At 40.1% G+C, this 27,331-nt stretch overlaps 1 protein-coding gene across 1 annotated transcript in view; it reads left to right on the plus strand.

The window, feature by feature from the left end:
* Positions 1-5,646: 5,646 nt before the first annotated feature.
* SLC22A16 (solute carrier family 22 member 16) overlaps positions 5,647-27,331 on the plus strand; it is a 35,728-nt gene continuing 14,043 nt past the window's right edge. Inside the window, exons 1-3 of the mRNA XM_066547110.1 lie at positions 5,647-5,731; positions 23,117-23,593; positions 26,133-26,250. Of these exons, the coding sequence (XP_066403207.1) occupies positions 5,682-5,731; positions 23,117-23,593; positions 26,133-26,250 (645 nt within the window). The 5' untranslated portion in view covers positions 5,647-5,681. The remainder of the gene's footprint in view (positions 5,732-23,116; positions 23,594-26,132; positions 26,251-27,331) is intronic.

Here is a 27,331-nt window from a genome sequence, read left to right on the forward strand (position 1 = left end):
TAAATTCTAGTCACTTCTTTGTTTTCCTTCTAACAAGATTACAAAATTGAACTGTGAGTTCCCTTCACCCTCTTTGAAGCATTTTCTTATCTATATATTTTGGTAAGAAAGGTACTAAAGATCCAAATACAACCAGTATAAAATGCAGGATATTCTAAAGGATTCATATTCTACAGGATTCATATTCTACAGAGGCCTTCTCGGTTCCCCAACTAAATACAGACTGGCAAAGTATAATTTGTAGCCCTGCTAACACTGCTGTTGCAGTCAGTGCTGCTGTTTTAGGAGGTCTCTAGGGAGCTCACAAGGCCACATTGTCACTTCACTGGTCACATCAGTGTGCAGGAAGTTGTGGTGAAAACCTTGGAGCAGACAGAAGTGGGAGAATGTTTGCCACCGAGCCTGTGTGTGCTGGTGTGCTTTCTGGGGCTGTGTGGGATCACTGGTAATACAGGAATAATGATGGAATCATAGAATGGGTTGGAAGGAAGCTTAAAGATCATCCAGTTCCAATCCCCCTGCTCTGGACAGCGCTTCCACTAGACCTTCCACTAGACCAGGTTGCTCAGAGCCCCATCCAACCTGTCCTTGAACACTGCCAGGGATGGGACATCCACAACTTCTCTGGGCAACCTGTGCCAGTGCCTCACCACCCTCACAGGAAAGGATTTCTTCCTAATTCCTAATCCAGATCTGCCCTCTTTCTTAATAATTAAATAAAAAGCACAGATGGGATTTTGAGAATGCTGTGTTTTGTTTAATTTCAGCACTCTCTTCAGAATTTCTCTTTAAACTTTTGCTAAAATGTATTTTTATGATGCCTATTAGATTTGTCTGTCTTTCATACGACATTCCTGAAGAGCTCTGTTATGAAGTTATCATGGAGTTTAGCTTCTACTTTCCCTAAAAGGCAAACTCCATGTGTATATCCTGTAGATGTAGTCCAAAACTGAAACAATATTCAGATAAATTCTCATTGTGATCTTCCTTACAGACTAACAGGCTTCTGTTACCCCAGAGACTTGAGATAGAGTAAAGACCTGTAAAGAAGATTTCATTGTTTTCCTAAAAATTCAACTTGCTTTTCTGAATTTCTGTATGATTTTAAGATTATTCAAGGGGGGTATGTATTCATATTGAACCAGTAAAGAAAGTTTCCATGATGAAACACTCTGTTAATATCCATTCAACATCTGTATGGCTGCTATAACTAAATACAAAAGCATGCTCTGGAGGGAGAGCTTCTGAAAATGTGAAGCTGAAGTGGCCCACACTGAAGGATCATGGTTGGATGTATCCTTGTGGGTGTCCACAGTACAGCTAGGAGACACTCTCTGGGCTTTCAAAATCCTATCTGGGCCTTTACTGCACTGAATGCAAATCCTGAGTGAGTTCTCTAGGGGAGCCTCTCATGATTATTCCAGAGTTCTGTCCAGGACACAGTGGAAGAAAAAATATAGCCAAAGCCATAGTGCATGCCTTTGGGCTGCTGCCACTGCCTCATGCCTGCCTGGCCTGCTCTGAGCAGCAGCAGCAGGGAGGAAAACGAGGTATATTGAGCATATTTGCCAACAAACCACTCTCCCATCAACTTTGCTACCAGCTCTGGTTCTTCCAGACTGATGAGACAGTGCTTGGACTCCTGAGAAATCAGGGACTTGCACATTTCCTTCCTTGTAGCTCAGAAGAATCTCAAAAGTTTTTGCTTAGCTGGGTACCTGTGCTAATCTGCTTTATCAGCCTGCTTGCTACACTGCTGACCATGTTTGTAAGTCTGTTAAATGTAAAATGATGAACAAGCTACTGCAGTGTCATTGCAAGACTTCCAAACTGCCAAAGTAAATGGCTTATAGTGCCTTCGTTTACTTTCTAGCAGATAAAAATAACTTCTGCAGCACTGCCTAACCTTTTGTAAAGACAAGATTTCTGCAAGTGTTTTTCAACACCAGCAATTCAATGGCTGACACACATTTATGCAAGTAAAGCTTGTTTTGGGCTTACTCTCTAGAAGCTGTGTTTTCATTGATAAATACGTTTGCCATGGGTCCTGGGTTTTTTCCTGCAAGGGAACAGAAATTTCTAACTTCAAAACAGGAAGTGAGAGGTTGCATTCAAGGTGTGTTGTGGTTGATTTCAGTGAGGGTTTTTTTCACTAGTGTGATAAAAGCAGATGTCAAGAGAGTGCTCATGGATGAGTCTACCTGAAAGCCTTGGGGAGAGTAGGCAGTGGGTAGATCAACTGTGTTTCTTGTTTCTTGCAGTTCCTGCACTGCTCCTCATCTCTGGTCTACAAACCTTGCCAATGGAAGTGGGGAAACAGATGGGTCAGGAATTGGCTTTGTTTAAGAAGTCATTATCTGTGTCCATGGAACTGTGTTGGCAACACCACCAGTTATCTGCCATCCACACCACTTTGATGTTTTGGGTTCAGCTGCAATGTGAAACTCTGTGTACATACATGGGTGTGTTAGAACCACGTCAGGGGCACGCTCCTCTAACACCTCTCATGTATTGGTGACACTCTTACTTGACTTAAAAAAGGAGAGACCATGAACAGCCCTTACCAGTAGATGCTGGATTTTTCCTGGTGGGAATGTCAGACTGAAGGAGATTATTTTGTAAGCTGTCTCATCTCCTGTTACACATTGTAAAGTTCACTCCTTCCTCAAGGACTGTGCAGTATCAGATGTCTCTGTTGAACAACAGCCTGCTTGTGAGTGCCAGAGATGAGGTTGACTCAAATTTTCTTGTGATGAACCATTGCACATTCCCCTTGCAGGATTAAAAACCCAGCATTTTAAACTTCTGGAGTACCCTGAAGAGTGTTTGTCTGTGGTGAACACCCTTGGTGCTCCCATCTGAAGACGTTATAGGAAAGGGATCACAACCTTGCTTCAGTTTCTGCTGAATAAGTCCCTAATAAAATCCCTAAAATTCTTCAGTAAGTAGAGTTTAGATGTGGATGGCCTCACCTTGACACATTTTAATTACAGAACTCTATCATGCCTTCTTTGATGTTCCCTGTATTTTCTGTTGCACAAGAGTTTATCATGGAGCACGATCCTTTGGGAAGAGAGCCGTGTATTGTGTGAGAAGAGTGCTATGACTGTCTCCAGGTGCCTGGTGAAAAACATCTCAGTCAGGAATGATGGGGACTAAATGCACAGTTACTGCTTCATGTAGGATTGGTATTACAGGGTAGGAGAAAAGGCAAGCTTGAACCATGTTGTGCATCTTCACAGGCTTGAAAGAAACAAGATAAATCTCTGAGCACCACAAGTTTAAGAGAGCAAACATCAAAGACATTACTTTAATAACCCTTAGAAATGCAGGCACATGGGAGTTTGATATTAAATTTAACAGGAGTGCATGCCAATTTCTTTCCTTTGCTATGGGCAGTAAAGTCATGATATTATCAAAGATACAATCACAGAAATGTGTACAAGAATGCCTACAAGTGGTTGCAAAGAAAAAAAAAAACTATTTATGGATTTTTTGGGGCTTAAAAATGGTGCTGAAAGGTATTAGATTTTCTCTCGTGCTTGACTTTTACATTAGATATTCTCTACCCACCGTAAAGCTACTGAAATCTGATTAATTTACTTGTAGGAAGCAGGACACTAAAACCAGGCACATGACCAGCAATGTAATATTTAATCAGAATGTTTACTATTCATTGGTGTTTGTTTATGCAAATATTATTTGGCTAGTGTGGTTCTTTGAAGAAAGAAACTCCTTGTTAAAGTACCTGTGCTGCATTCAAGCACATACCACTTTAAACCTGAAAAACATTCTGCAGGAAAAAAAAAAAACAAACAAAAAACAACCAACCAAAAAAAACCCAAAGAATCCTCAAAACCCCAGGATGATTAAATTTAATGCTGGTATTTTTAAGGCAAAACTGAAGCAATTCAAAAACTCATATAGAAAGAAAACAGATCTATCCTTAGGCTTTCTGGCTTACGTATCCTAAGAAAGGAACTGCAACAAAGTCTAGATTCAGTGTTAAAAATGTCCTTTGCAGATGCACAGAGACATATGGGGAGCTTTGTCAGAAGCAGCAAAGCCTTCAGAGCTGGTGGATGAGGTGAGTGGTCTCACAACTCACCAGCTGCAAGGAGCAATCCTCTGCTGAACTCATTATTCAGGTTCCTGGTTGTGTAACTTAATATTTGCTCATTTTGCTGGTGTGGTCAGGAGTCATTCAGAGCCAAAGAGCCTGACAAACATCTGCTTTTTCCAGGTCTATTGGAACAGATTGTCACCCTGAAGCCCCAACATCTGCTCTGTGCAGAGGAACAGTTGTGGTACTTGCTTGGTGCCAGAGCCTCTTAAAGGCACATTTCCCTGCAAAGCAGCAGAGCCTCAGTGTGACAGCAGAAGGGTCAGGTTTTGGAGACACGAGGCTGACTTCCTGGGATTTAACAGGGATTTACCTCTCAGCTTTTCCTGTGCTTCCTAAAAAATGAAGTACACAAATAATAAGGTTGAATTTACTTGGGTTTTTTTGCCGATTTGTTTTGATTTGGTTTCGGTCTTCTGTGTTTTTTCAGTAGAACAGCCCAGAAAGAGATCATGGAATCTGCTGGAAAATGTGTCTTTCATCACAGAATCATAAAACAACTCAGGTTGGAAGGGGACTTTGGAGGGCATCTGGTCCACTTTTCAGCCTTTCTCTGAGCAGGGAAATCTTGCAACTTCTATCTATCTGAGAAGGGAAATGAAGTTCTCTAGGGAAGAAAAACCTTAAATATGAGAGCTGCACCTGCACCAGTTTTGGGATTTTTTTTTCCCCTGTATTTTGCCTGATTGTCAGAGCCCAGAATGACTGTGCTGCTAAAGTGTATCTGTTCCAACAAAACCCTCTGCTAAGCTAATTACAAAGGTCTTCTGTTGCAACTCACTTTGCTAATCCTCAAACAAATTCAAAGTGATTATCTTGGCCTACTACGGGCAAGGCAGAAAAGTAAGTCCAAATGTAATTGAGTCTTCATTACAAATTTGAGAACTAATGACAGTCAAGCAGATATGGGATATGTTATATATTTTACTTTTATTAAATGATAATTCTATTTTACATTGTGTGCTAAAACTTTGGGGGCAGGCGAGGAAGGTGATGCATCCAAATAGCAGTGCAGATCGTAAGGCTACTAAAAATGATTCAGATATTGCTTTGTGAAATAAAAATGGTTTTACCTTCCTTTAATTCAAAACGTCCACGTGAAATACACTACAGTCTAAATATATTGGATTATTGGATTGTAACAGGAGGATGTAAGCACACAACTGCCTCCTTTAATTTCGCTTTACATTAAAAACAGGAGCGGGCTGACGCGCTTGGTCAGTGCGGGAGGCTGAACCGGGAGCCCGGGATCCAAATCTATGGGGGCTGTGACTGGCCCGGAGCCAGCCCGGGGCGCGCAGGGCGGCCGCCAAGGCAGCTCCCGGCTCCGGGGTCCCGCTGCCGGCTCCGGCTCCCGGGTCCCGCGGGGAGCGGCGGCCGTTGCGCGCGCCCGTTATTCCCGCCCACCATTCCCGCCCGCCCATTTCTCCTCGCGGCGGGCGGGGCCCGGGGCCGGGGGCGGGCGGGACGGGACGGGACGGGACGGGACGGGACAGTGCCTGCTCCCCGCACGGCCGGGACAGCGACGCCGAGGCTCTCGGCTCGCAGCCGCCCCGCCATGGCTCTCAGCTCCGAGAGGCTCTTCGACTCGCTGGGACATTTCGGCAGGTACGGGGGTGCCCCTGGCTGTCACAGCCGCACATCCCGTGCGGGGAGTGATGCTGCCCGCGCTGGCCGGGTGTCACAGCTGCCCCAGGGACAAACAGCGCCGTGTGTCCGTGCGCTCCCGGCATCGCGCAGCCTGCGGGGCGCTCGCTCGGACACAGCGACACAGGCGCGGGGACTGAGAGAGTGACACACGGCACCGCGCTGTGTGAACTCACGCGGACCTGACAGGCGCTGCTGCTTGTATGTGCAGCACTCGGCATCCCCCCATGCACTTTTCCACCCAGACGCGGCGCTCCACGCGTGTGCCCACTCGCGCCGTGCAGCGCATCCATCCCTGTGTGTGCCGCGCTCGCACAGCAGCGATCCCACACATCCCACATGGCCTCGCAGAGCTGCCGGCACCACGTGCGTGCAGCCGCCCAGTCAGGACCAATCACTCTTAGACACTTAAAACTCACACATTTCTGAGCACACACACACAGACACACACAGACACACGCAGACACACACACACGCAGCTTCCAGGGTGTGGAACAGCCTGCGTGCTTCAGGGGTGACAGAAGGGCAAAGCAGTGTGCAGGGGAGCACTGTGTGACACTCAGGCTGTGTCTGCTTAGGGCCACAGGGTTGTTGGAGTGCAGGAGATGATGTGTTTTTTATTGAGGCTGGGTTTGTTGTCCGTGTTACAGGCAATGGGAGTATGTGCATATATCCTTATCAGCAAGGGTTTACCTGTGTGGTAAATGATGTATGCCCGGTGGCGAGTTTCCTTTGATGTGCCTTGTGGCTCTGGGGTGTGTCTGTGTGTACAGAGGCCTGGGTTTGTTGGATGGATACACAGACATGGCATGTGTGTGTCTGTTTATGCTTCTGTAGCTCTGGATGCAAGGCTGGCATCTGGGACTGCTTATAGCAGTAAGGGTAATGGAGAAGAAATGACTTAAAATTAAGTTTGAGAGGATATGAATATTAAGGCTAATGGGTGCACATCCTCACAGTGAGCTCTCTCCCGCACGTCCGTGCTGTGCTGATCATTGTGGGCTTTGCAGGCACACGCTCCTCGGAGCAGATGGCTGGAATAGACCCACGTGTCACAATTTGGCCACAAGCTCAAGCTGTTGAAGTGCAGTGCTGTGCTTTCTAACTCGGTGACCAGTGAGCCAGCCTAACCCTCAGTGCTGGTCTTCTCTCAGGGGCAGGCAGGAGCAGCATTTTGGACAAAGCCTGGGAGCTCCTTGTAATGGTTGAAGTGCCTGAACTGCAGCAGGAGAGGCTCTTAATATCATGTGCAAGCAGTAGTGGTGGGTATCAATAGCCTCTTCAGATGGTTAGGATGGAAAGACTTTTTCTTGCTTAAGTGGCACCTGGGCTTAAATTAAATAGTTGACTAGGCTGTGATTTACAGGCATGTGTATCTGAACAAATCTCATTTGTTATCAATGCTGGGTCAGCAACAAAAATGCCTTGTTCTGTGTGAACTAGGAGAGAAATCCTAGCAATCAGTTGATTTTGCTGCTGTTGTTTCTCTATTTTGTGCTCTTTGTGGAAAGCAGGCACTTGATGCTGAATACTGAAATAACACAAAAGTAGTTATTTTTAATTACTGGAGTAGTTTTCCTACTTGAGAACATTTATCAATACTTTGGATAAAGTTTTCAAAACTACTCCTTGCAATTAAAAGTAGACCAATTCTACAGCAATAACCTAGGGACCAGATTATTTGAGGTGCAGTTCAATAAGAGCTGCTTTAAGTTTAGGAGCTTTGAGATGAAATGCAGGCTACCAAAATTTGCATAGTCCTGTTAGACTTATGGCTGTTTGAGATTTCAAAGGCCACACCAGTGGTATAGTATAACAGTAGGTATAATAGCAGCTTATGGTGGATGGAGCTATTTAAAAATATTGTAAAAACTTTTTTAAATCCCTTGATAGTGCTAGATGAATGATCCTATTTCATATGAAAAAGTTGCTCATAACTGTAACCATAGAGTTAGTTCTGCTCAGTTTGCAGCATCCTGGCACTAAGAGATAATCAGTGGTTCATTTCTTCAGTTCAAGCAATTCCCACAAGGCCCATATAACCTATGCACTATATATAGATTCTATAGATTTGACACAGTCAGATTCTGAGCAATCCAAGCATGACTTAGTATTTTGAGACTGTTTTGAATTTCTTAAAATCTGACAGATGCAGTAGAGAATGAGCAGCTGTTCATACATATATAAATATAGAGATAATATGCATGCATTTTATATATATGTGATATATAATATATATCTATATAAAAGTTATTAATATACAGATAATATATAAGTTATTAGTATAAAGATTATATATATACACCTTTCCCATTGATTAAGTTTGTGAATTTTACAGAATTAACATTCACATGGATGCTGACAATATTTTGCTTTCTGTTTGGGCTCAGTTTCACAAGCCTCAGTGATGCCGTTGTTCTTAATAGGGTCTTGTGACATGCATGAGCAACCATAAAAATGTAAAGTAGCCTATGCCATTAAAGGAAGACTTTAAGCCTCTGTTTGAATTTAGGCATGGGCAGCATCTGTGGCCTATAAATTCAAGAAGATTGTTTCAAACATTGTTCTTGAGTCTGTGGAGCATGAGATCACTGGTCACTATCGCAGAGATTGGGTGACAGACAAATAGTGCTTGCCTGACTCAGATGGCCTCATCACTGAAGGGTTGCCAAGCCTTAAAGGGTTGCCACTAAAGGGTTGCCAAGCCTCCCAACGCACCTGCAGTGAACTGCACCCTTCTCCCATGCAGCAGATCCTGCCAGACTGCACCTATGGGGTCTCCCTCTCAGCCCCTCTCTGCCCACCCACTCCAGGTCCAAAAACCCTCTCAGGGGCCCATCAGGTAAAGTCAGGTGCAGTCAGACACTGGCTGTCCCTGGTAGGCCCCGTGCTGGGGAAGGGGAGACACGACCCGTGGGCATAAGGTTGGCAGCATGGTGGGTAGGTGAGCATTAGGAGATGGCTCACACTGCCTGCATGGCTAATTCCCAGGTAAACTAAAGGACTTTTAATAACTTCAGTGACTTTAATCTAGCAGCAGGACACAAAACATACATGTGTGCTTGCTGGTGAGAAACAGGCTGTGTGTTCTGCTGCTCTCATGTGCACCATGGCAGTGTGCTGAGTGGAGACATGATCTAATCAGGAATGACTGTCTAGAGGGAGCTCGGGAGGTGCCCTTCTGGGAAGTGTGGATGAGTGTAAGGGTTTGATTTCCCAGCTGGAACGTCTGGTAGCTCTGAGATGCAGCTCACACAGTATGCGGCGTTTTCCTTGTGATTAACAGTTTTCAAATCTTGGCTTATACTTTAGCTAAAAGCAGGTGGTGAAAATTGTCAGAGAGAGAGAGGAAGGTTGGGTGTCACTGACACTATTTCCAGAGTTTGTAATGAAGTATTTTCAGAATCTTTTAAAAGATTGCCTTTTCTTCTGAAATATTCTGTCTTTTACAATGTTGAGTACATCACCTAGATTTTCAGGTGTTGGTTTTATAAAGAATACATCTTACTAGCAGCTAGACCATCTAATAAATTAAAAATTACTGCTATTTATCTCTACTGAGATATTTATGTATTTATTCAGCTTTTGACATCTTTACATTGTTGTCTTCCTTGCCCTTTTTGCCTGGTCAGTGAAGTTCCTACTGTTTGGACTGTAGAAGCAAGCAAACCAAAGATCAGCAATGGCTATTGTAGGAGGAGGAAAGCAGGACAGTCTGCTTGTTTGGATAGAACTGTCACCTGTTCCAGCCAAACATGGGATTTAGTAGACATTAATACACTTGCCAACAGTTTTGACATCTCTTTATTACCTTGGAACTTTTCTAGTGTTTATAAAGGTATGAGAGAGTCTGCTTAGCTAAAAACTTGCTTGACTTTTGTAGAAATTCTTTGTAGTGGACTTCTGACTGCTGCTCAGTGCCCTGGTAGCAATATTTGAGTGGCCTGTGCTAACAACTGTTTCTCCTCTCCCTACTTTGCAGAGCTTTGGTTCACTTCTAAAGCTCTACACCAAGCAGTCTGTCTTCTTTTCACATCCTGGAACTTTTCCAGGCTCCTCTTTTCATGCTCTTGCCCTTATCCTCTCTCTTGTTCCACAGCTCACAGCTCTTGTGATCAGATTACATCTGCAAATTGTGCTGTGTACATTTTACTTCCAGAAAGTCATGGTTTGTATTCCAATTAACAGGGAGTCCCAAGTGTCTCAAAGATTATGCTCACTGCTTCTTTTCACAAAAAGAAAAAAAGAGACTTTGAAGCAATGATTTTTCACACTCACCTGTTTTACAGATACCTTGAAAGGTTCTTTCCCAGAAAAATACATTTTTCAAGTGGAGAAGGGTGCTTGTTAGATATGGAAATAAATTGGTTTTCCTTTTTCAAGTTAGTATGGAGAAGCAGGCCATTGTACTCATATTCAGCATTTGAACAGTTTTAATTTAAAAAGTGGAAGCCTTACAAGATTTTTCTCAAATACTAATACATTTAGTACTTAGTACATTCTACACAAAATTAATATTTTTAAACAATATAATGTGAATTTCTGCTTAACCTTTGAGTAGTTTGCTGAAGATGAACAAAGTGCCGTGGTTTGGAGATTGTTAAAAAAAAAATCCTTTTTCCCCCCCATATGCTACCTTATACAGTGGAAAAGTTTATTGCAACATATCTGTCATTCGGTTTTCAAAATGTACCAGTGGACAGCTGTCAGACAGAGGAATCTCATATCTAAGTCCTCCTTTGGCTCCCAGTCAGGGGTGGTGTTTGACAGAAATGTTTGATAAGCATTCTTACAACTATGCTGTATTCTAACATCTGAGTCAACCGGCGCTCGTTTCAGATGTTCATAGGATGAAACAGGGGGACTTGAGCATTTCTTTTTTTCCCCTTTTTTCTGTGTGTGTGTGGGGATATTTTGCAAATAGTGCTTAACCTTGTTGGTTGAAGGGCGTGGTAATAGCTTTGGAGAACCGAGACAGCCCATGTGTTTTCAGAGAGCAAACTCCAGCAGCCCAAACAAAGGCCTTATTATCTATGTCTGACTAGGCAAAAGTGGAAATATTCTCAAGACTCAGAACCGAAGCTGGGTACTGGCAAGTGCTCCAGGATAATGGTGGCAATGTACCAGCAGCATGGTCTGCAGGAGGTTCTAATATAGCATTTGCTGGGATCCAGGTCATACTGGAGGCAGTCTAAAGCAAGATCTGCATAGACAAAGGTGTTCTGCCACAGAACATCCTCACCCTGGAGGTGCTTGCCTGTTTCTGGCTTGAAAAAGTAGATTATAATAAGAGAAGCAGATTAAAAAGTAGATTGCCATAATAGAAAGATGACTAAATAAAAAGTGGGATGAAATTGCACCTGTACTATCCATTTCTTCTCTAAGGCTAGAACCGGCAGTGCGAGCAACACTGAAACCCAAAGCTGGTAAATCAATTATCATTTGTAAACCAGACGGCTGAGATTCACCTCTGAAATGTTGCCAACCCCCCAGGGTGGCTGCTTAACCAAGTTGTAACACAGTCACAGTTATGGCAGCATAAGGCACTTATCACATATGTCAAGGAGCTGATGATCAACTCTTTAATCCTGAAATATTATGGTGTGAATGAATATGAAATATGTAGGGCACTGGACAGTGTGTTCCCTGTAATACAATGCCGAGGACAGGGATACCATTCTTATAAAAGCTGTGTCAGTAATTTTCTTATAATAGTAAAGATTTTCAGCAATACTCAGATATCTCTAAGGTAGAAGGAAATTTTTATTAAAGGCCTTACTCATGGGAAGTTTCAATTTATTGCAGGAAGCAAAGTCATGCAAGCAGAAAATACCTTTAAATTTAGGGAATTTTTGGAAGGCCCCAGTAGCCTTTAGCACATTTTGTGACAATTTCTGTGCCATATTTTGCTATACACAACAAGGACGGTACTGAGATACATACACTGCTGATGTTTTATTTAAGATAACTTGAGGCACAAAACTCTAGCAGCTGAACAAGAACATGAGATCCTCAACTTTTCAGAAATATGGAAAGAAATTAGCAAGCCAGAGGAGATACCAGCTGAGGTAGCTATATCTTGGTTACAATTGCAAGACTGGAAAAAGTGTGATGAAAAATTGTAGAAGACAGAGATTTACAAGTCCTAATAATGATAGCTTGGCCATCAATGTACCATATTAAGGTACACATTAGCAGATTAGCTAATCTATAGTAATATAATATAATATATATATATACACTATATATATATATATACTATTATATATAGCAATATAATAATCTATATTATATTACTATAGATATTATATAATATATATATACTATATATATTATATACTATTATATATAGTAATATAATAATCTATATTATATTACTATAGATTACTATACTAATCTATAGTAATATAATATAAGTAACATTAAGGTGCAGATCAGCAGATTAACTCATGCAGAGCAGATGTTCTCTGAAAATCACATGTGGTGAAAATATGATTTGAGGAATCTAGAAACACCATCCATTGGATCATGTACTGAACCCTTTCCTCAAGAAAATGTTTTGATCAAGAGGTCAAGTTGGGTTTCCTCTCCCTCTTATCTGGAGGCATTGCCATTAGGTAGCTGCATCAGAGATGCAGCTGCAGCAGTGGTGCTGAGGCAAGAATACAGGACAAGCCATGAAGGATAGATGGAAAAGGCCAATAAGGCAGCAAAAAGTAGAAAATAAGTACTGAAAAGGTGCTTCAAAGAACTGGGAATAATTTGCTGCTCTATAAAGAGCAGTCAGCACCAGACTTTGGATGGAGTTCAGTGCTATTTAAATGTGTTATATCCATGATGGTCTGAACTTTTCCAGCTGTATTGTGACTTCATTCTCCTCTGTAAGTTGTGAAAGAGATATGGAAGCATCTAAGTTCCTTCCTGATACACCTGTAAAAGTCTGTTCTAGCTGTGTAGAATCAGCTGCCCAAATCAAAGCACTGGAGAGCTCACCTCAGTATCTTTACAGGCCTGTAGTGCAAACTTCAGACACCTGTTAAATCACCTTGTCCAGAGGGAGAATTGGACTGTTAAGAGCATTACCCATCTGTCTTGTTTTCACTACGTGGTTTAGGACCAGGTAAATCCTGGTTTGTGTGTGGTTCCTCACCAAGTGGAAAAGGGATCTAGAGAAACAGTACAGATGTATATGGATTGCATACTATATACATTATATTGCATCTAAGTGAACTGTAAGCATGGTAAAATTATACGCATGATATCTCATTTCATTTAAACAATCTATATTCAGGTGTCATATTCCAGAACAAATTGTTGTTTGATCTTTTTTCCTGTGTCTTTAGAACTGGTGTGTGTCAGCAGAGCTGGGAATACCATAAGGTATTCCCTTATAACAGCTCCACCTTTCTGAGAGAGATAATGCATGTTAGTTCCAGGTTCAGAGAAACTGGACCCTCATCCCATTTACACCTGTATTTCAGGCTCCTCGAAGGACTGTCATCCTTTGTAGATCAGTGTAGCCAACCTTGGTTCTGTCTCACTCATTGAGAATAGAGGGGGCAGTTAGTACAAAAGTACATTAGGTAGAAGAACCCTGGTAGGTCTGAGCAGAATTCAGCTTCTTTATTTTTGTGGAGAATGGGACCTCTAAAATGCTTGTAAATATTAATGTGCAGTTAGGATATAGGATTATTCCAGACCATTCCCTTGGATGAGATACCACAAGGGAAAGACTCAAGGAAAGAACCTGACAGTACTGTGGAAGTAAATAATGGGTTGTGCATTTGCAGTGAAGAGGAACAGTTTGGAGGGAAGATGAGCCATGAACCTGGGAAAGAAGCTGAAAATCCTCTTGCTATCCATAGCCATCTTTTCTGTGGCTTTGGAAATAACTTCCCTTGTCTTGGGGAAGATGTGCTGTCAGGGCTGCTAACCTGAGCCCTCCCAAGAGCTCCTGAACGACTGATGGGTCATCAGTGTGGACTCCTGAAGAGAGAGGAAGAAAGGACATACTTTTTACTCCTCTTCCATGTCCTAAATGGGTTTTAGCAAAGCCTGCAGAAGACTTTGTTAAAGATTCAAGTTACTCTTTTACAGAGAGGGAGCAGAGCTGTCGGTGTGGAGGCTGTTTTATTTCTCATGTAGTACATAGCCACTAAACATGGGCATACTTAATTCCAGAAACTAAAGCATGCTTGACAGAAGAAAATCATTTGACCATACCAGACTCTGCATTAAATTGAATATCTTTCTTCAAGCTATAGAGATAGAGAATTGAAAAGGTAGGATTCCATATAAGCAGGATTGCAACTGGCAGTATTCTCTTCAACAGGAAAGAATCTCTGGTTGACACTGAGATGCATTGATTTACATGTTGACTTTGTCCCACATTTTAGAAGACAGAGTTATCTGACAATTAATTCCCTTAATGTAATGTCTTGTTAAGTGATTTTTTTAAAATGAAATATTCAAAAAAGCTAATAAAGCAAAGGTATCTACTTCAGCTTTTGGGTTTTGCTTTTGATGAAGAGTCACTATGGTGAATGTCAGAATTAACAAAGAACATTGTAAGAGTTGCAAATGGAGCCAGGGAGAGTAAAATGACACATTATCTAGTATAAACTGCTTTATGTAGCCCATAGAAATAGACTAAATTACCTTAACCACATTCAAGGCTGTGAAAGTAATGCTATGGATAAAATCACTGCTTATATTAAGGAGGATTTACAGAATAGAGCAACCCAAAATTCCATGACATTCCTCTCAAGTATTTACAGAAATGATTTAAACATACTTTGATCCATGGAGCTAATATTCCATATTATTTCTAACTGAAAACTCAGAAGATACTTGTAGGTACAGGAACAGCTACAAACATTCCCTAGGAAAGTGATGTCCAGTGTTCTTAAATTAATTACACAGACTCCTCGCTTGTTTTGCATTTTTCCATGAGAACTTTCAAAAACCTGTAAGAATGAGTAACTTTACAATCATTTTCTAGGTAGGAAGGAATTAAATTTCAAATGTAGAAATTTAAAACCTTGGGTAATACGCTTAACAATGTGTGGCAGGATGTGAAGAGAATTTATGTAGGATTTTTACTGAAAATGAACTGTCTGTATCCAAATCTTCTTAGATGTGGATTATAAATAGGAAACAACACCAAAAAAGAGTTCTTTAAAGGCATAATATAACTATGAGAACTGTAAGGCTCAATTACTTTGTGAATTAATCTTTAAAAAATAGATTGCTCATTGCTTCAGCATAGGCATTTTTCACCACTCTGAAGCAGATATTCAATTAATGTGTTTGTACTGTCAGCTGCAACTGATGCAAGGTTTTGCAGAAGAAATATGTAAATAGAATAACAGAGGTGTAAGAATGTTATTAACATGACAACCAGTTAGTTTTATTTCAGGATTATAGACAGAAAAAAAAAGGTAAAATAAATATAAGCTAGTTTGAGCAAAGTTAGTCCATTGTGTCAGCAATGTAACCAGCAGAAAACATCCTATTTCCTAAATGGGAAAGGAAGAATGAAATATAACTGTCTATACATGAAGTACTGCCTATGTCTATAGTTAGGTAGAACCTCAATAAAAACACTGAAATTCTATTAGACGCTTTACAGAAAAGATTTGCTTATGTAAACTGATGGAAATGGTACAGTGTGGAAGGGAATGAAATACCTAATTTGGATTTGTCCACAAAGCAGAGGCTGACCAAAAGAAAACAGTGTTACCAGACAAACTGGAATTGAGTTTTCCCTGTGACAGTAATGCTAGTGATACATCATGAAGAGTACATGCTCATTTTCTAAATGGTAGATGTTTATAGAAATGCCATTCCTGGAACAGAAACTTCCAAGTATAGAGCCTACTGTTCAAGTGTAACCACTCTGCTGTGTGTAACACTAGTCCAAATTATTCCAAACCAAAGCTAAATCACTTACAAACTGCATGGTCATGCTCTTTCTTAATTAAATTACCTGGTATAGTATAGCAGAAAGGGCAAGTGGGTAGCTAGAATGAAAAAAAAACTGACTCTGGTGTTGGAATTGCTGTTGCTCCCAGTGATGTGCTCCCCCTTAATCAGAGGTTGCTTTCCCAGGAAAGTCAAATGGAATGTTTATGTGTACCTTGGTTGCTTGAGTGCAAATCCAGAGCCTCTGTGTCTTTCCCAGTTTCCCTGCCATTTGGATGAGAAGGCTGGGCATTGGGGTGGAGTGGCTGAGCCATGGTCACACCATCCTCCTGCCCGGCTGTCCCCTGGGGCAGCCACCCTTGGCAGGGGGGCAGCAAGAAACCCTGGGCACCTTTAGCAGCAGCTCCCTTTTGGCTGTGTGTGGCTGTCCAGAGGTGAAAGCTCTGCTACCCAGCTGCTGAAACCCAGCAATATTTACTGGTTTGTCACGGGTGATGACAGGAACCTCATGTGCCTGATTTAAATAGTCAAAAAGGAAGAACTGCAGAACTGTTCGATGAAGTTTCAAAATATATATCTATTTTTAAGTATGGCCCTTAATTCTCTAGCACTGTTCCTTTATTTCCATGCTGATGTGACTTCCTTCATCTGAGCTGTCATACCAAATGCAGAGTAGTGAGCAGCCAATGTATTTTTCTTCTTGACTCTGGTGAACAAATGCTGGACTTGTCTTAATCAAAGGCAAATGTGCATAAGTTTAATGGGATAGAAGTGAATTCTTCAGAGAATCAGTTTTAAGTATAAGAATGATTTGGTGTCTGATGTTTGGTGACTGCACATCAATGCACACATTGTTGTCAGTGATTATAATATTTAATTCCTGAGATTTTCCTGATCTCCACAGTTTCCTTTATTCCTGTTTCATCTGTGCTGTTCGTAGGTTTAAACTGGAGATCAAACACAGCATCTTCTGTGTCTGAAAACAAATTTTGGCAATAACCTTGTGGGCTGGAACTCTCAGCATGGTTCAAACTGATCTTAGGAGGGAAGGAAGTTTATTCTTGACACCATAAGTCAAATCAGGCTGTGCATGTTGTATATTTAAGGCTGTCTCCAAATCTGTATCTCTGCACCATGGCAAAAATACACTTGAGTCACATTCAGTTCCTTTCCTCTCAAAAGATAAATGTGGAAGTGCATCATCACTTTTTGGTTTAGAGTGGAAAGAATGCTGAATGGCTTTTCTCACATGAAAAAGAAAACAAACCAAAAACCAATCAATCCAGGATGGAATACAGAGGTTCAAGTGGTTACTGAACACAAATTCTTTCAGAAATAGTAAATATCTGGACATTTCATTCCACTGAATCCATCCTGTTGAATGTACACTGCACAACAAAAACATACTGTGTTTTCTGACTTAAGCAACTTACAAATGAGGTTGTTGACAAGACAAGCAGTAAAAATAGTTCTTGAAAGGCAGTGGAATAGTACAAATATTTTGCTAATCTCAGAACAGTTTTGTGAGTCTATTCTAAACCAAAATTATTTAAAATGTTTATATTAGATTTTGATGAGTATCAGGGTAATTCCCCCTCTTCTGTTTTTGATTGAGACACAAGAAAATCAGAATCATATTTTATTTAACATAAAATTAGTGTCCAACAGCAAGTCTTGTCCCTGCTATACACTGCAATAACTGACAATGCTAAAAGTACTCTGAGGCTGGGGATTTATTCTCTAACATATACATGGCAGTGTGCACTTCAAGTATTTTTTGTGTGCAAGATGGACAACCTTCCAAATAGACTGGTATGGATAGTTTACATGGATGTAATATAAATTAGACTGAACAACTAGTCTAGCTTATTGGTTTTGTATTTCATTTTTAAAAATTTAGTATCTATTTTGACTTTTTTATTCAAGTCAGATCAGTTTGCCAGGCAAAGTTCACAGATGGTCTACAAAAGAAATACCACCACAGCTGAGGCTAGAGTGCACTGTGTCTCAAGGGGGGAATAAACAGTGGCAAAAGAGAAGGGAGAAAATATCTTGCATTGACAGCGCCACAGAGATGTTGTGCCATGAGACTACAGCCAGAGCAACAGTGGTCTGAGATCTAGTTCATTGTCTTTATGGAACAGTATTTCTCATATTCAGGTACTGACATGATATTACCAGTTGTTTTTCTTCCTGATCTTTGAACTTGTGCAGAGGAAATAGAAAATGCAAAAATCATTTTTTACTATAAGCTGCAAAGTGAAAAAAAAAATTACTGTGGAGAAATATCACAATATTTTAAGAGGGACTGGAACGTTTTCATGTTGTGTCTTGCTTTTGTGAAGACAATTTTAGGCTCATTTGACTTCTGGCATTCATTAAGGATCTCTATACTGGAGCAGTAGCCTATAAACTATTCTTGACTTCTATATTTGACACTCCTGGCAAGAGTGACAAAATGTACTTGCCAAATAATTATCTCCCATGGCAAGTCACTGAAGAGATGGAAAAACACTGAGAGAAATTATCATACCTTTTAGGACAGTCATCATGTTCACAGAACTTTTTTTTAAATGTCAAGAAGTGGGGTTTTAAAAAGGAAAACATATCTGTAAAATAGGTTAGACTATTTGCAACAATATATGTTCTATAATCTGTAGTGTGTATGTGAAGATGATTGGTACTAAAATCCTATTGCCAAAATCTGCCCTTTTTGAGATCAGTCCTGGAAAATAAATCACAGAATTTCCTTTTTTTGGTGAATTTCAATAGTGTTTTTTGCTCCTGCAATGGTATTTTCTTACCATTTCCATGCACGAACAACAGTATTTCTTTACTCAGGGAAATTTAACTTCAAACATTGAGTTTGGTGTGGTTAATAAAGGGATTACAGTATATATTATAGTATATATATATAGCATATAGTATATATTATATATAGTATATAGTACATATCCTATATATAGTGTATATATATAGTATATTCTATATATTATAGTGTGTATATATAGTATATATATGTGGTTAATACAGGGATTATAGTATATATATATTATATATATAGTAGCTATACTATATATACGGTATATAGTATATGTCTGCAGCAGAGAGCTTTAAGCTCAGTAATAAAGGACTTTCTTATCAGTTTGGTGTTCTTAAATTAAGAATGGGGTAAAAAGTTAATGATTTACAGTGGGGATCAAGGGCAGCCTAGACTTTACCCTGTGCCTCAGGGCCAGAGCAGTGCATGACCTGTGGATGTTGTGCTGTGACCTCCCAGCCCCGCACAGCGCCCGGGAGCTGCTCCGGGCTCCCACAAAGGCCCGGGGCTGCTGGGCCATGGCATGAGCATGGCCAGGGACCTGTCCCAGGGCTCTGACACTGGGCAGGACATCCACATGCCCCAGCACAGGGTCTGGGATACAGCTCAAGGAGCAGGGGTTCAAAGGGAGGCATCCCAGGTGGCAACAGAGGAGGCAGCAGCTCTGTGCTCCTCCTCGCTCAGCACCCTCTGCCACCCCCATCTCTGTTCCTCTGTCTGCACTGAGGCTGGACCTGTGCCCTTGTCCCTTTTCAGTCTCCAGCTGTTCTGGAAAGCAAAATTCCATTAACCTGTAGTACTCTCCCATCTCCTTCCATCCCTACATACTTATCTTCCTACATCCCTACACATCGACCTCCCTACACACTTTTCATTCTTTCCCTATATTGTCCCTAATGGTTGGATTCATTCCTCTTTGGGAACTATACAGGTTAAGGAATTTCCTGACATTTACACCACTGGTCTTTCTGGAAGAAGAGCTCTTCCTACCCACAGGAGATTGGCAGAAGCTTGTAAAGTTGGGCTTTTCAATCTAGGACCAGTGGGAATGCTGTTAGAACACTGCTGTAGTCAGCAGTGGGTTTCCTTCACAGCAAAACAGGACTTTCAGGGTAGTTTTTCTGTGTTTTGTATGTACAAAAATATGCACATACAGACTATATACAGACAGAGGCTTAGCCAGCCCAGTGTGGAATTTTACTGGAGAGAGCAGTAAATAGTTTTTGCAGGCAGGGAAGCAGCCTGTTAGTGTGGTGCAGAGTGCCTTCAGACCCTGGTGCTTCCAAATGCTTTTCTAACTTTAAATCGGGCCTTATTCCTCCCTATCCCAGCTCCCCCTGCCTGCTCCTTGGCTCTTTCATTGAGCAGGTAGTAGTTAAAAACTGCAGTGCAATTCCGCCTGCAAAATTCTGATCAACATGGTAATTTTGCTGTAAAAACCCATTTTTCCATTCTTAAATGAAGTCATATTCAGCATAAATGTCAGCATAAATATTCAGCATTATGTCTGTTAATGTATATCTGGTATTCTGACTTCTTTTGTTTGCATTGATGCTGCAAATTAGGTAAGAAAAATAATGGTGCTACAAAGTGGATTTCTTTGTTGAAACTGAGTAAGATTTTCATAACATTGGAAATGGAAGGATGTTTTTCACAAGAATAAGCTATATCTAATTGTAAGTTAAACCCTTGAAAGATGGGTGAAATATTGTATGACAGGTATTTCTTTAAAATGAATCCTTTATTGCTTTTTACAGAGGTGGAAAGAAAGAAGGGGCACAAAAAAGAGGAAAGAGTTCAGACTGTAGTTTGTATGGTTGTCAGCAGTAACAGGAGGAGGAGGAGGAGAACTGAGAATTCTGTACAACGAAGTGATAAAAGAAAAAGAAGATTTATTCAAGTTGTACCAGGGTGTTTTATAAGTTAATAATAGTCTTATATTTGAAAAGAGGACATAGATATTAGATTTAATGAGAAACTTTCCTGCAGAAAGATTTGACAGTGTAGCAGTCTGTCAAAATGGTCATTGAAGTATGATCACAAGAAATGTTCAGGAAGAGATAAGATAAAACTCTCAAGTGAGTAGTGAGAGCAGAGATTAACTAGACCTGCTCATAGCCCTAGTGATACTGTTGGGCTTTGAATTTGTAAAAATGTGTGTAGTGGATGGTTTCATGCCATCTTCTCAGACTCTATCCTTAAAAGTTGTTATCCCCCTTAAGCCTCTCCAAAAAAAAAAATGGCATAAATATATTTTTCCTACTCACTCTTACTGAGATGAAGATAAATGATGATCCTGATATTTCTTGTATTGCAAGAACTGATTAGGAAACTCAAGAGGTGTGTATGAGAGTTTGAAATTATTTCATTCTCCCTCTCTCTCAGAAATACCAAGTGGATTATTTGACATTGCAATTTTCCAATGCATAATGACAGAAATTGCAAATACTGATTCCAAGTATGCCACTCTTTACTAGCTAGTAGAAGATGTAAGTGACAGCTTCTAGGGGTTTAATTTACTATTATCTCTTTCTAGCGTTCTGCATACTGCAACAGTAGCCCAGGTTGTTGAATTTGGTCGTGCTCTGCTATTTTTAAAATGAGTTTGTGTCTTTTGATGGGAACAGTTTAAAATGAAACTGGAGAAGAGGAACTAAAAAACATTGTTGACCATATTTGTCTGCATCAATAGGGTCCCAAGGGTTACATTTCAAAATAACCTTTGCTTTTTTTATGGTCCAGGATAGCTCAAACACCTTTCAGAGCTGTTTCAGCCTTGCTTTGACCTATGGCTAGCTACTTAATCCCCAAGAAGCTGTTCTCTTGAGAGAGAATTGATAGACTTGAAGGGTTGCTGTGGTTATGTTCAGTTTCTCCTGACCATATCTTTCAGTTTTGTTTGGGAAGGAGCAGCATGGCACCTGTGTGAGGATTGCCTTGCAGCATCCTCCAGAGGGAAGTGAAGCCAGATTTTGAGCTGCCACAGTGGCTTTAGCAATTGAACTCACTCCTCAGACTGCTGTAGAAAAGTCAATAGAGCTGTTTGTCAAGAGAAAGGGGGATGAAAAGCACTGCAGCAGAACAACAGCAATGTCAAATGCCATTGGAAGGACAGGATAGGCTTTTACATTACCAAGGAAAGAAATAAGAATCAAGATAAAAGGCAGAGGAGAATGAGGATGGTGAATGGAGGTGTGCTTTACAAGAGAACTATTTTATTGGAAAATGTTAATTGGGTATTAAGACAATGTAGCCAGTAAATTCTGGTTCAGTACTTTGCTTATAGATAGTATCAAAATTATTTAGAAATTTTGATGATAGATTTAAAAGTCCTAGGGTATGTACTGTTGAGATCTGTATTATGGGAATTCATGGCTAGATTAGATACATTTTGGAGAAGGCGTATCTAGAATCTGCATTTGTACAGGGATTGGAATTGCTCTGAATTTTCCCAAAAGACATTTCAAGGCATTTGGTTTTGGACATTATTTCCTATAACTTCAGCAGAGATAGCCTCTGATCATGTTAAAAAAAAATCTGCTTTTTGTTTCATGCTGCCGAGGCCTGCTGTGTCCTGCAGAAAGAATGTGTGTATAGAAGCTCATTGAACACTTCTTCAAATTATTGCAATTCATTGGCCTTCAGGAAATAAAAAAGGGAGGAGAACAAAAGCTTTTTTGTTTTTTCTGAACAGATGTTGTATTAATTAGATGCATAATTTAAACATTTGATTGAGAAAACGACTCCTTATGCTTAAATTATGAGAAAATGTCTAGAATTTGCATACAGTGACACTAGAGTTCAATGCAAGTCTTTTAAAAGTCTGAACACATATGCAATTTTTTTACTAAGATTTACATGCATCTCAAGCAAGCTTTAAAAGCTGTTAAAATGCCCAAATTCAGGCTAGGCATAAAACATTCTTTTACTAGGTTTGCTTCATGATACAATCTTTAATGGATAACTGCACACCCTGTTTAAGCCAAAACCCAACCCAGTTCAGAGCTCTGTTTTGCTACAAAACATTTCACATTGTTCAGATTCCATCTTCTACGTGTGTCTACATGTATTCTCTCTTTGTCTTTTGGCTGCAATAAAGAGAGATGGAAAATCGATGGAATTCAGCTGTAGAGATACAAGTAGGTGGAATGAGGGTCTTAATGTGTTTGGTTTGTTTTATTTGATGCACATATCTCTACTCCTAAGAACCTGAGGTTGCAACATTTTGGTTTTTCTAAGCATCCAAGTAATCTGAGGCCTTATTTTAAGGGGATATGCTGCAGAGATTTGGAGGGTGGAAGGCTGCTTCAAACTAAGTGCTTAAGGTCCGAACTGTTTCATTTTAAATTGTCTTCTCTGTATGACTGAAGACATGACTAAGAGCAGCACTCATTTCTTAACAATAGATTCCAAATTGTGGATCTTTTTCTCATCTTTGGTCTCTTGCAGAGCTTAGCTAATATTGAAGCAGCACCACACAACAAAACACTAGACACATTAATGGTATCTCCATTTACTGATCTACCCAAACAATTACACTGAATATTTTTTTCATGTATAGAGGGCTTTTCCTCAGTAAAATGTTTTCTTTCCCTTTACAGATTTCAAGCATGTGTTTATTTTGCATCTGTCTTTCAAGCTATGTCATGTGGTATCCATTACTTAGCATCTGTGTTCATGGCTGTTACTCCTAACTTTGTATGTGGGTTCCCTGGAAATGTGAGTGGTGTTCTTTTCCACAACTCCTCTGCATCAAGTATAGAGGACATCTGGACACTATGGACATCAACAGAAAACTACATTGTAGTCCAGCTGGAAAATGGAGAAATTTGGGAACTTGATCAATGCAGCAGGTCCAAACGAGAAGTCACTTTGGATCTGGCATACGAATACAAAGGCAACAAGTCTGTATTTCCTTGTTCTGATGGATTTCTCTATGATGATACAAAGTGGAAGAGCACTGTTGTTACACAGTGGGATCTGGTCTGTGACCGCGAATGGCTTGCAAAATTAATCCAGCCTACATTCATGCTTGGAGTCTTGATTGGAGCAGTGATTTTTGGTGACATTGCTGACAGGTAAAGTGCCATCCTCTGAAAATTGTAGCTTCAGACTACAGTAACTTTATGTGTATCTACCTGTTTTTGTTGTTTCTATTCATTGTATATTCATAACTACATATGCAACATCCAGGAGGTTTGGATATTGCTTTGTTCACAGATCTGTTTAACTTGGTTTCTTTTTCCTATAACAAGTCCTAATTTTAAAATATATTCTCAAATAATTTATTTTTAGAATTTTTTCATACTTTCTCATCCATTGTTCTAGACCTTGATCTTGATCCCTGAAACTGCCCTGTGCAGCTAGTATTTGTCTTTATATTTTTATTTATTTGTTTGTTTGGTTATTTATTTTGACAGGAATAGCAATAGCTTATTGTAATAGCAATGGTAAAACCTGGGAGTACATTTTCACCTCATTTTTCATGAGAAGAGGTTCCTCATGGAAATGCTTTTTTTTTTTTTTTTTTTTGTAGTATGACAAACAGCTGAAGGGCTAGTAGAAAATTAAATATCATGTATTTGAAAATCACTTTTCCTAACCTCTGTCATGAATACAGCTCAATGGAGCTGATGCAAAGGCTATGAGGGTTTAATCAAGCCCCACTTCATAAAATAAGCACCCAGATACCATTTTTCCTTGCTGAGTTGTAGGTTTTTCCTGAAAAATTAGCTTAAACTTTAGTCTCTTGAAAGCTTGTGAACATAAGAGGAAAAATGGGTGTGGATGAGCTGGGCTGTAGCTTCACTCATTTACCAGCATGAACAAAGTTCTCTTTGAGCACGAGGAGCATCAGTCCTGGAGGGACTCGACCCGAGCAGTCTCTTGCTCACAGTTCCAAGGCCCATTCCTGTCCAACAGTTCTTCCCTGGGTGCTATCTCAGCCCGTGCACTGAAATCCAGCATCAGAGCTGGACTCAGAAGCAACAGTGTACACATCTGTGGCCTCCTGCCTCAGCTGGTTTCCTCTCTCAACACGAACAGGCATATTCCTGCCTCAGAGAGCACCCAGCCACACCTGTCTGTCCATATGAGAATCAAATATTCAAGTTATGTTGAGCTTAGCTTTGTCTTGGGCACTTATTGTACCTGTGCTTTGCTTTGAAGGCTGGTTTAGAGTTATGTCTTTCTATAAAGGAGCTTGTTGCCTGACAGTTCTGCTGGGTGGAGAGTGATGTTTCGTCCCACATCTAAGACTGTAAGGAGATCAGAAGTGTTGTTTTCTGATTTTCCTTCATTAGCACAGCACTACAGTGTGACAGTCACAACATGGGAATGCAAAAACAATGATGAACTTTTTAATTTGGCTTTTAGAACACATGGAATCAATCTGCTTCCCAATCCCAGGCTTTGTAAAATTGTATTTAATACAAAACCAGAATATAATACTAACATCTGTTTTGAGTCCCTTTAAATAAGTCATAACTTTATTAATTAATACTTGGATGTGATTTATAAGGTTAGGATTGTATTGTTCTCATTTCCATTAATTCAACCCATGGACAACCAGTTAAGATAATACACACATTCTGAGTTGCAGATTTACAGCTGCAGAATTTACAGCTGCAAGTTATTATTTTCTGACACATCCTGGCTCATGGGAAATAAGCTCATGTATCCCTCCCATTACCAATTAACAGATTTCCCAATAGAAGAGCTCTGATATTTAAGACTTACTGGGATCTTTCCTGGTGGGGATCAAAGACCAAATCATGATTTCAGGTCAAGGCTGGGAAAAAACAGGAGGAATTTTACTGGAGTACGAAATACATAAAAAAAAAACCCAGTCCAAAACTCCTCAAACTGTCTAAAAGTAATATCCCCATTTGTAAAAAGATGTTTGCAATGGAAGAGGTAATAAGAGACCAAGGAATTATTATTGGGGAAGAAAAATAATTCTATGCAGTTTGTGTTACAGAGCATTTGTAGATAGAATGTAGTGAATTCCCAATGGAGTCTTATCTACTGCTGCAGCTAGTGTTTGACATGATTTTTTTGCCATTAGTTTACTTTCTTCCTAGATTTCTGTGTTTTTACATGCATGCATATGTGCTGTCAGGAATCAGAAAATTATGGGGAGCTGTGTGATTGTCATTTATTAGAGAATTCAATTTTAAAGGACTGGACAAAGGTAGGTTACAGAAACCTTTCATTACTATCAAAATTGGTTGTTACTTTGACAAAAGATGGCATGGTATCCCAGCCAACTTTTGTCAGAAATTATTAACACGATGCTACTTAATATAAAATAGCTGAAAAACTGATTTATGTCCTCATAAATAGGAGTAAAATTACCAATCAGTTACGTACAAGTTAAAACTGGAGGTGCACATATGTAATGCTCACTTATCATTGCTTCCAGCCAAGAATTGTAGAATGGAAGTTCCATTCATCCTTTTTCTTAGAAGCTGAAATTGCTGACAAATTAAGAGAGGTATCTAAACCAGAATTTCTTTGGTGAGTTAGTAACTTCCATCTAGGCTCTCTGGAGCTGCAGGTGTATTTTAATAGAATGTTTGTGGCTATTGATGATTTTATTACTGCTGTGATTTGCAGACTGGGAAGACAGCGTGTTATATGGTTCACAAGTGCTGGTCAGTTTGTATTTGGCATCGCGGTGGCCTTCACCTTTGACTACTACAGTTTTGTGATTGTGCGCTTTCTCCTCGCTATGGTAAGAAAGGACGTTCACCCTTGGCCCTTCTCTGTGCCATTTCTTACCCCTTCTCAGGGAAACCTCCCTTTTGTTATTATTTCCTCTCCAACTTCATTATTCTAAAGCCCCGTCTGTTGCACTTATTTCAGCAGAGCAGGGAGAGTCTGAATGTTCTTGGACCACAGCAGTTTTCCTCTTTGAATTAATAGAAAGCGTCTGTATGAAGCAGTGTTTGGTACTTCCTCCATCCCAACCTCTGCTGGACTGGTAATTAAATACCAAGTGTGAGCAGCAAACTCTGGATTCTGCATTGCAGCTGCTGTTGCATTTCTCCTTATTGTTAGAAATGGAATATATTTTTTTCTTAAACTAGCAAATCTATAATAAGTATTATTTTTATCTCTACCGTTTTGAGTGATGGAGGAGAGATGCACATTTTCTCTTCCTTGCATCTCTTTGGTCTTTTAAGCTGTATCTGTAATACTAAATACATAGGCAGATATGTTTAACACCTAGAGGTTTTAAAGGTACTTAGTACTGGATGTACTTAAAGGTATTTCAGTATATGTGTTTATGCAGACCCACACACACAATTTTGTGTGTGTGTGGTATACATCCAATATCTGACACATATTCAATATTTATACATAATAACCAATTTTAAATAACTATTTTACAGCCCAAAGTACATTCTTGAGATTTTCACTACACAATGCATAAAGAAATTAGAATGCTATCACAAAAACAAATCATCTAACTTATTGAACATGGGTTAGATATTTAAAAATATTCCCATAATTTATTTTGTTCTGCTGACAGTGCATTAGTCAAGAAAGGACCTTGTACCTGGAGCTCCCTTTGCCTGAATTTCCTAGCAGGAAAAACTGTATCATGTCAGCCTTAAACAGTGAGATCTACAGAAGTCCCTTTGCTGACTCCCTTGGCTGTTGATGCCAGGTCCTGTGGTAGTTTAGAAAAGCAAAAGGCTCTGTCCAGGCTGATGCTGTTTTATCTGGCCACTGGGACTGATTTGCAAGGTGCAGTCCTAAACTCTAGCCCCATGCCACTGCAGTCAGTGCAGCTTTCCTATCAGTGGGTT

The sequence above is a fragment of the Molothrus aeneus genome, chromosome 3, assembly GCF_037042795.1.
Source record: "Molothrus aeneus isolate 106 chromosome 3, BPBGC_Maene_1.0, whole genome shotgun sequence".
In the NCBI taxonomy this organism is placed as follows: Eukaryota; Metazoa; Chordata; class Aves; order Passeriformes; family Icteridae; genus Molothrus; species Molothrus aeneus.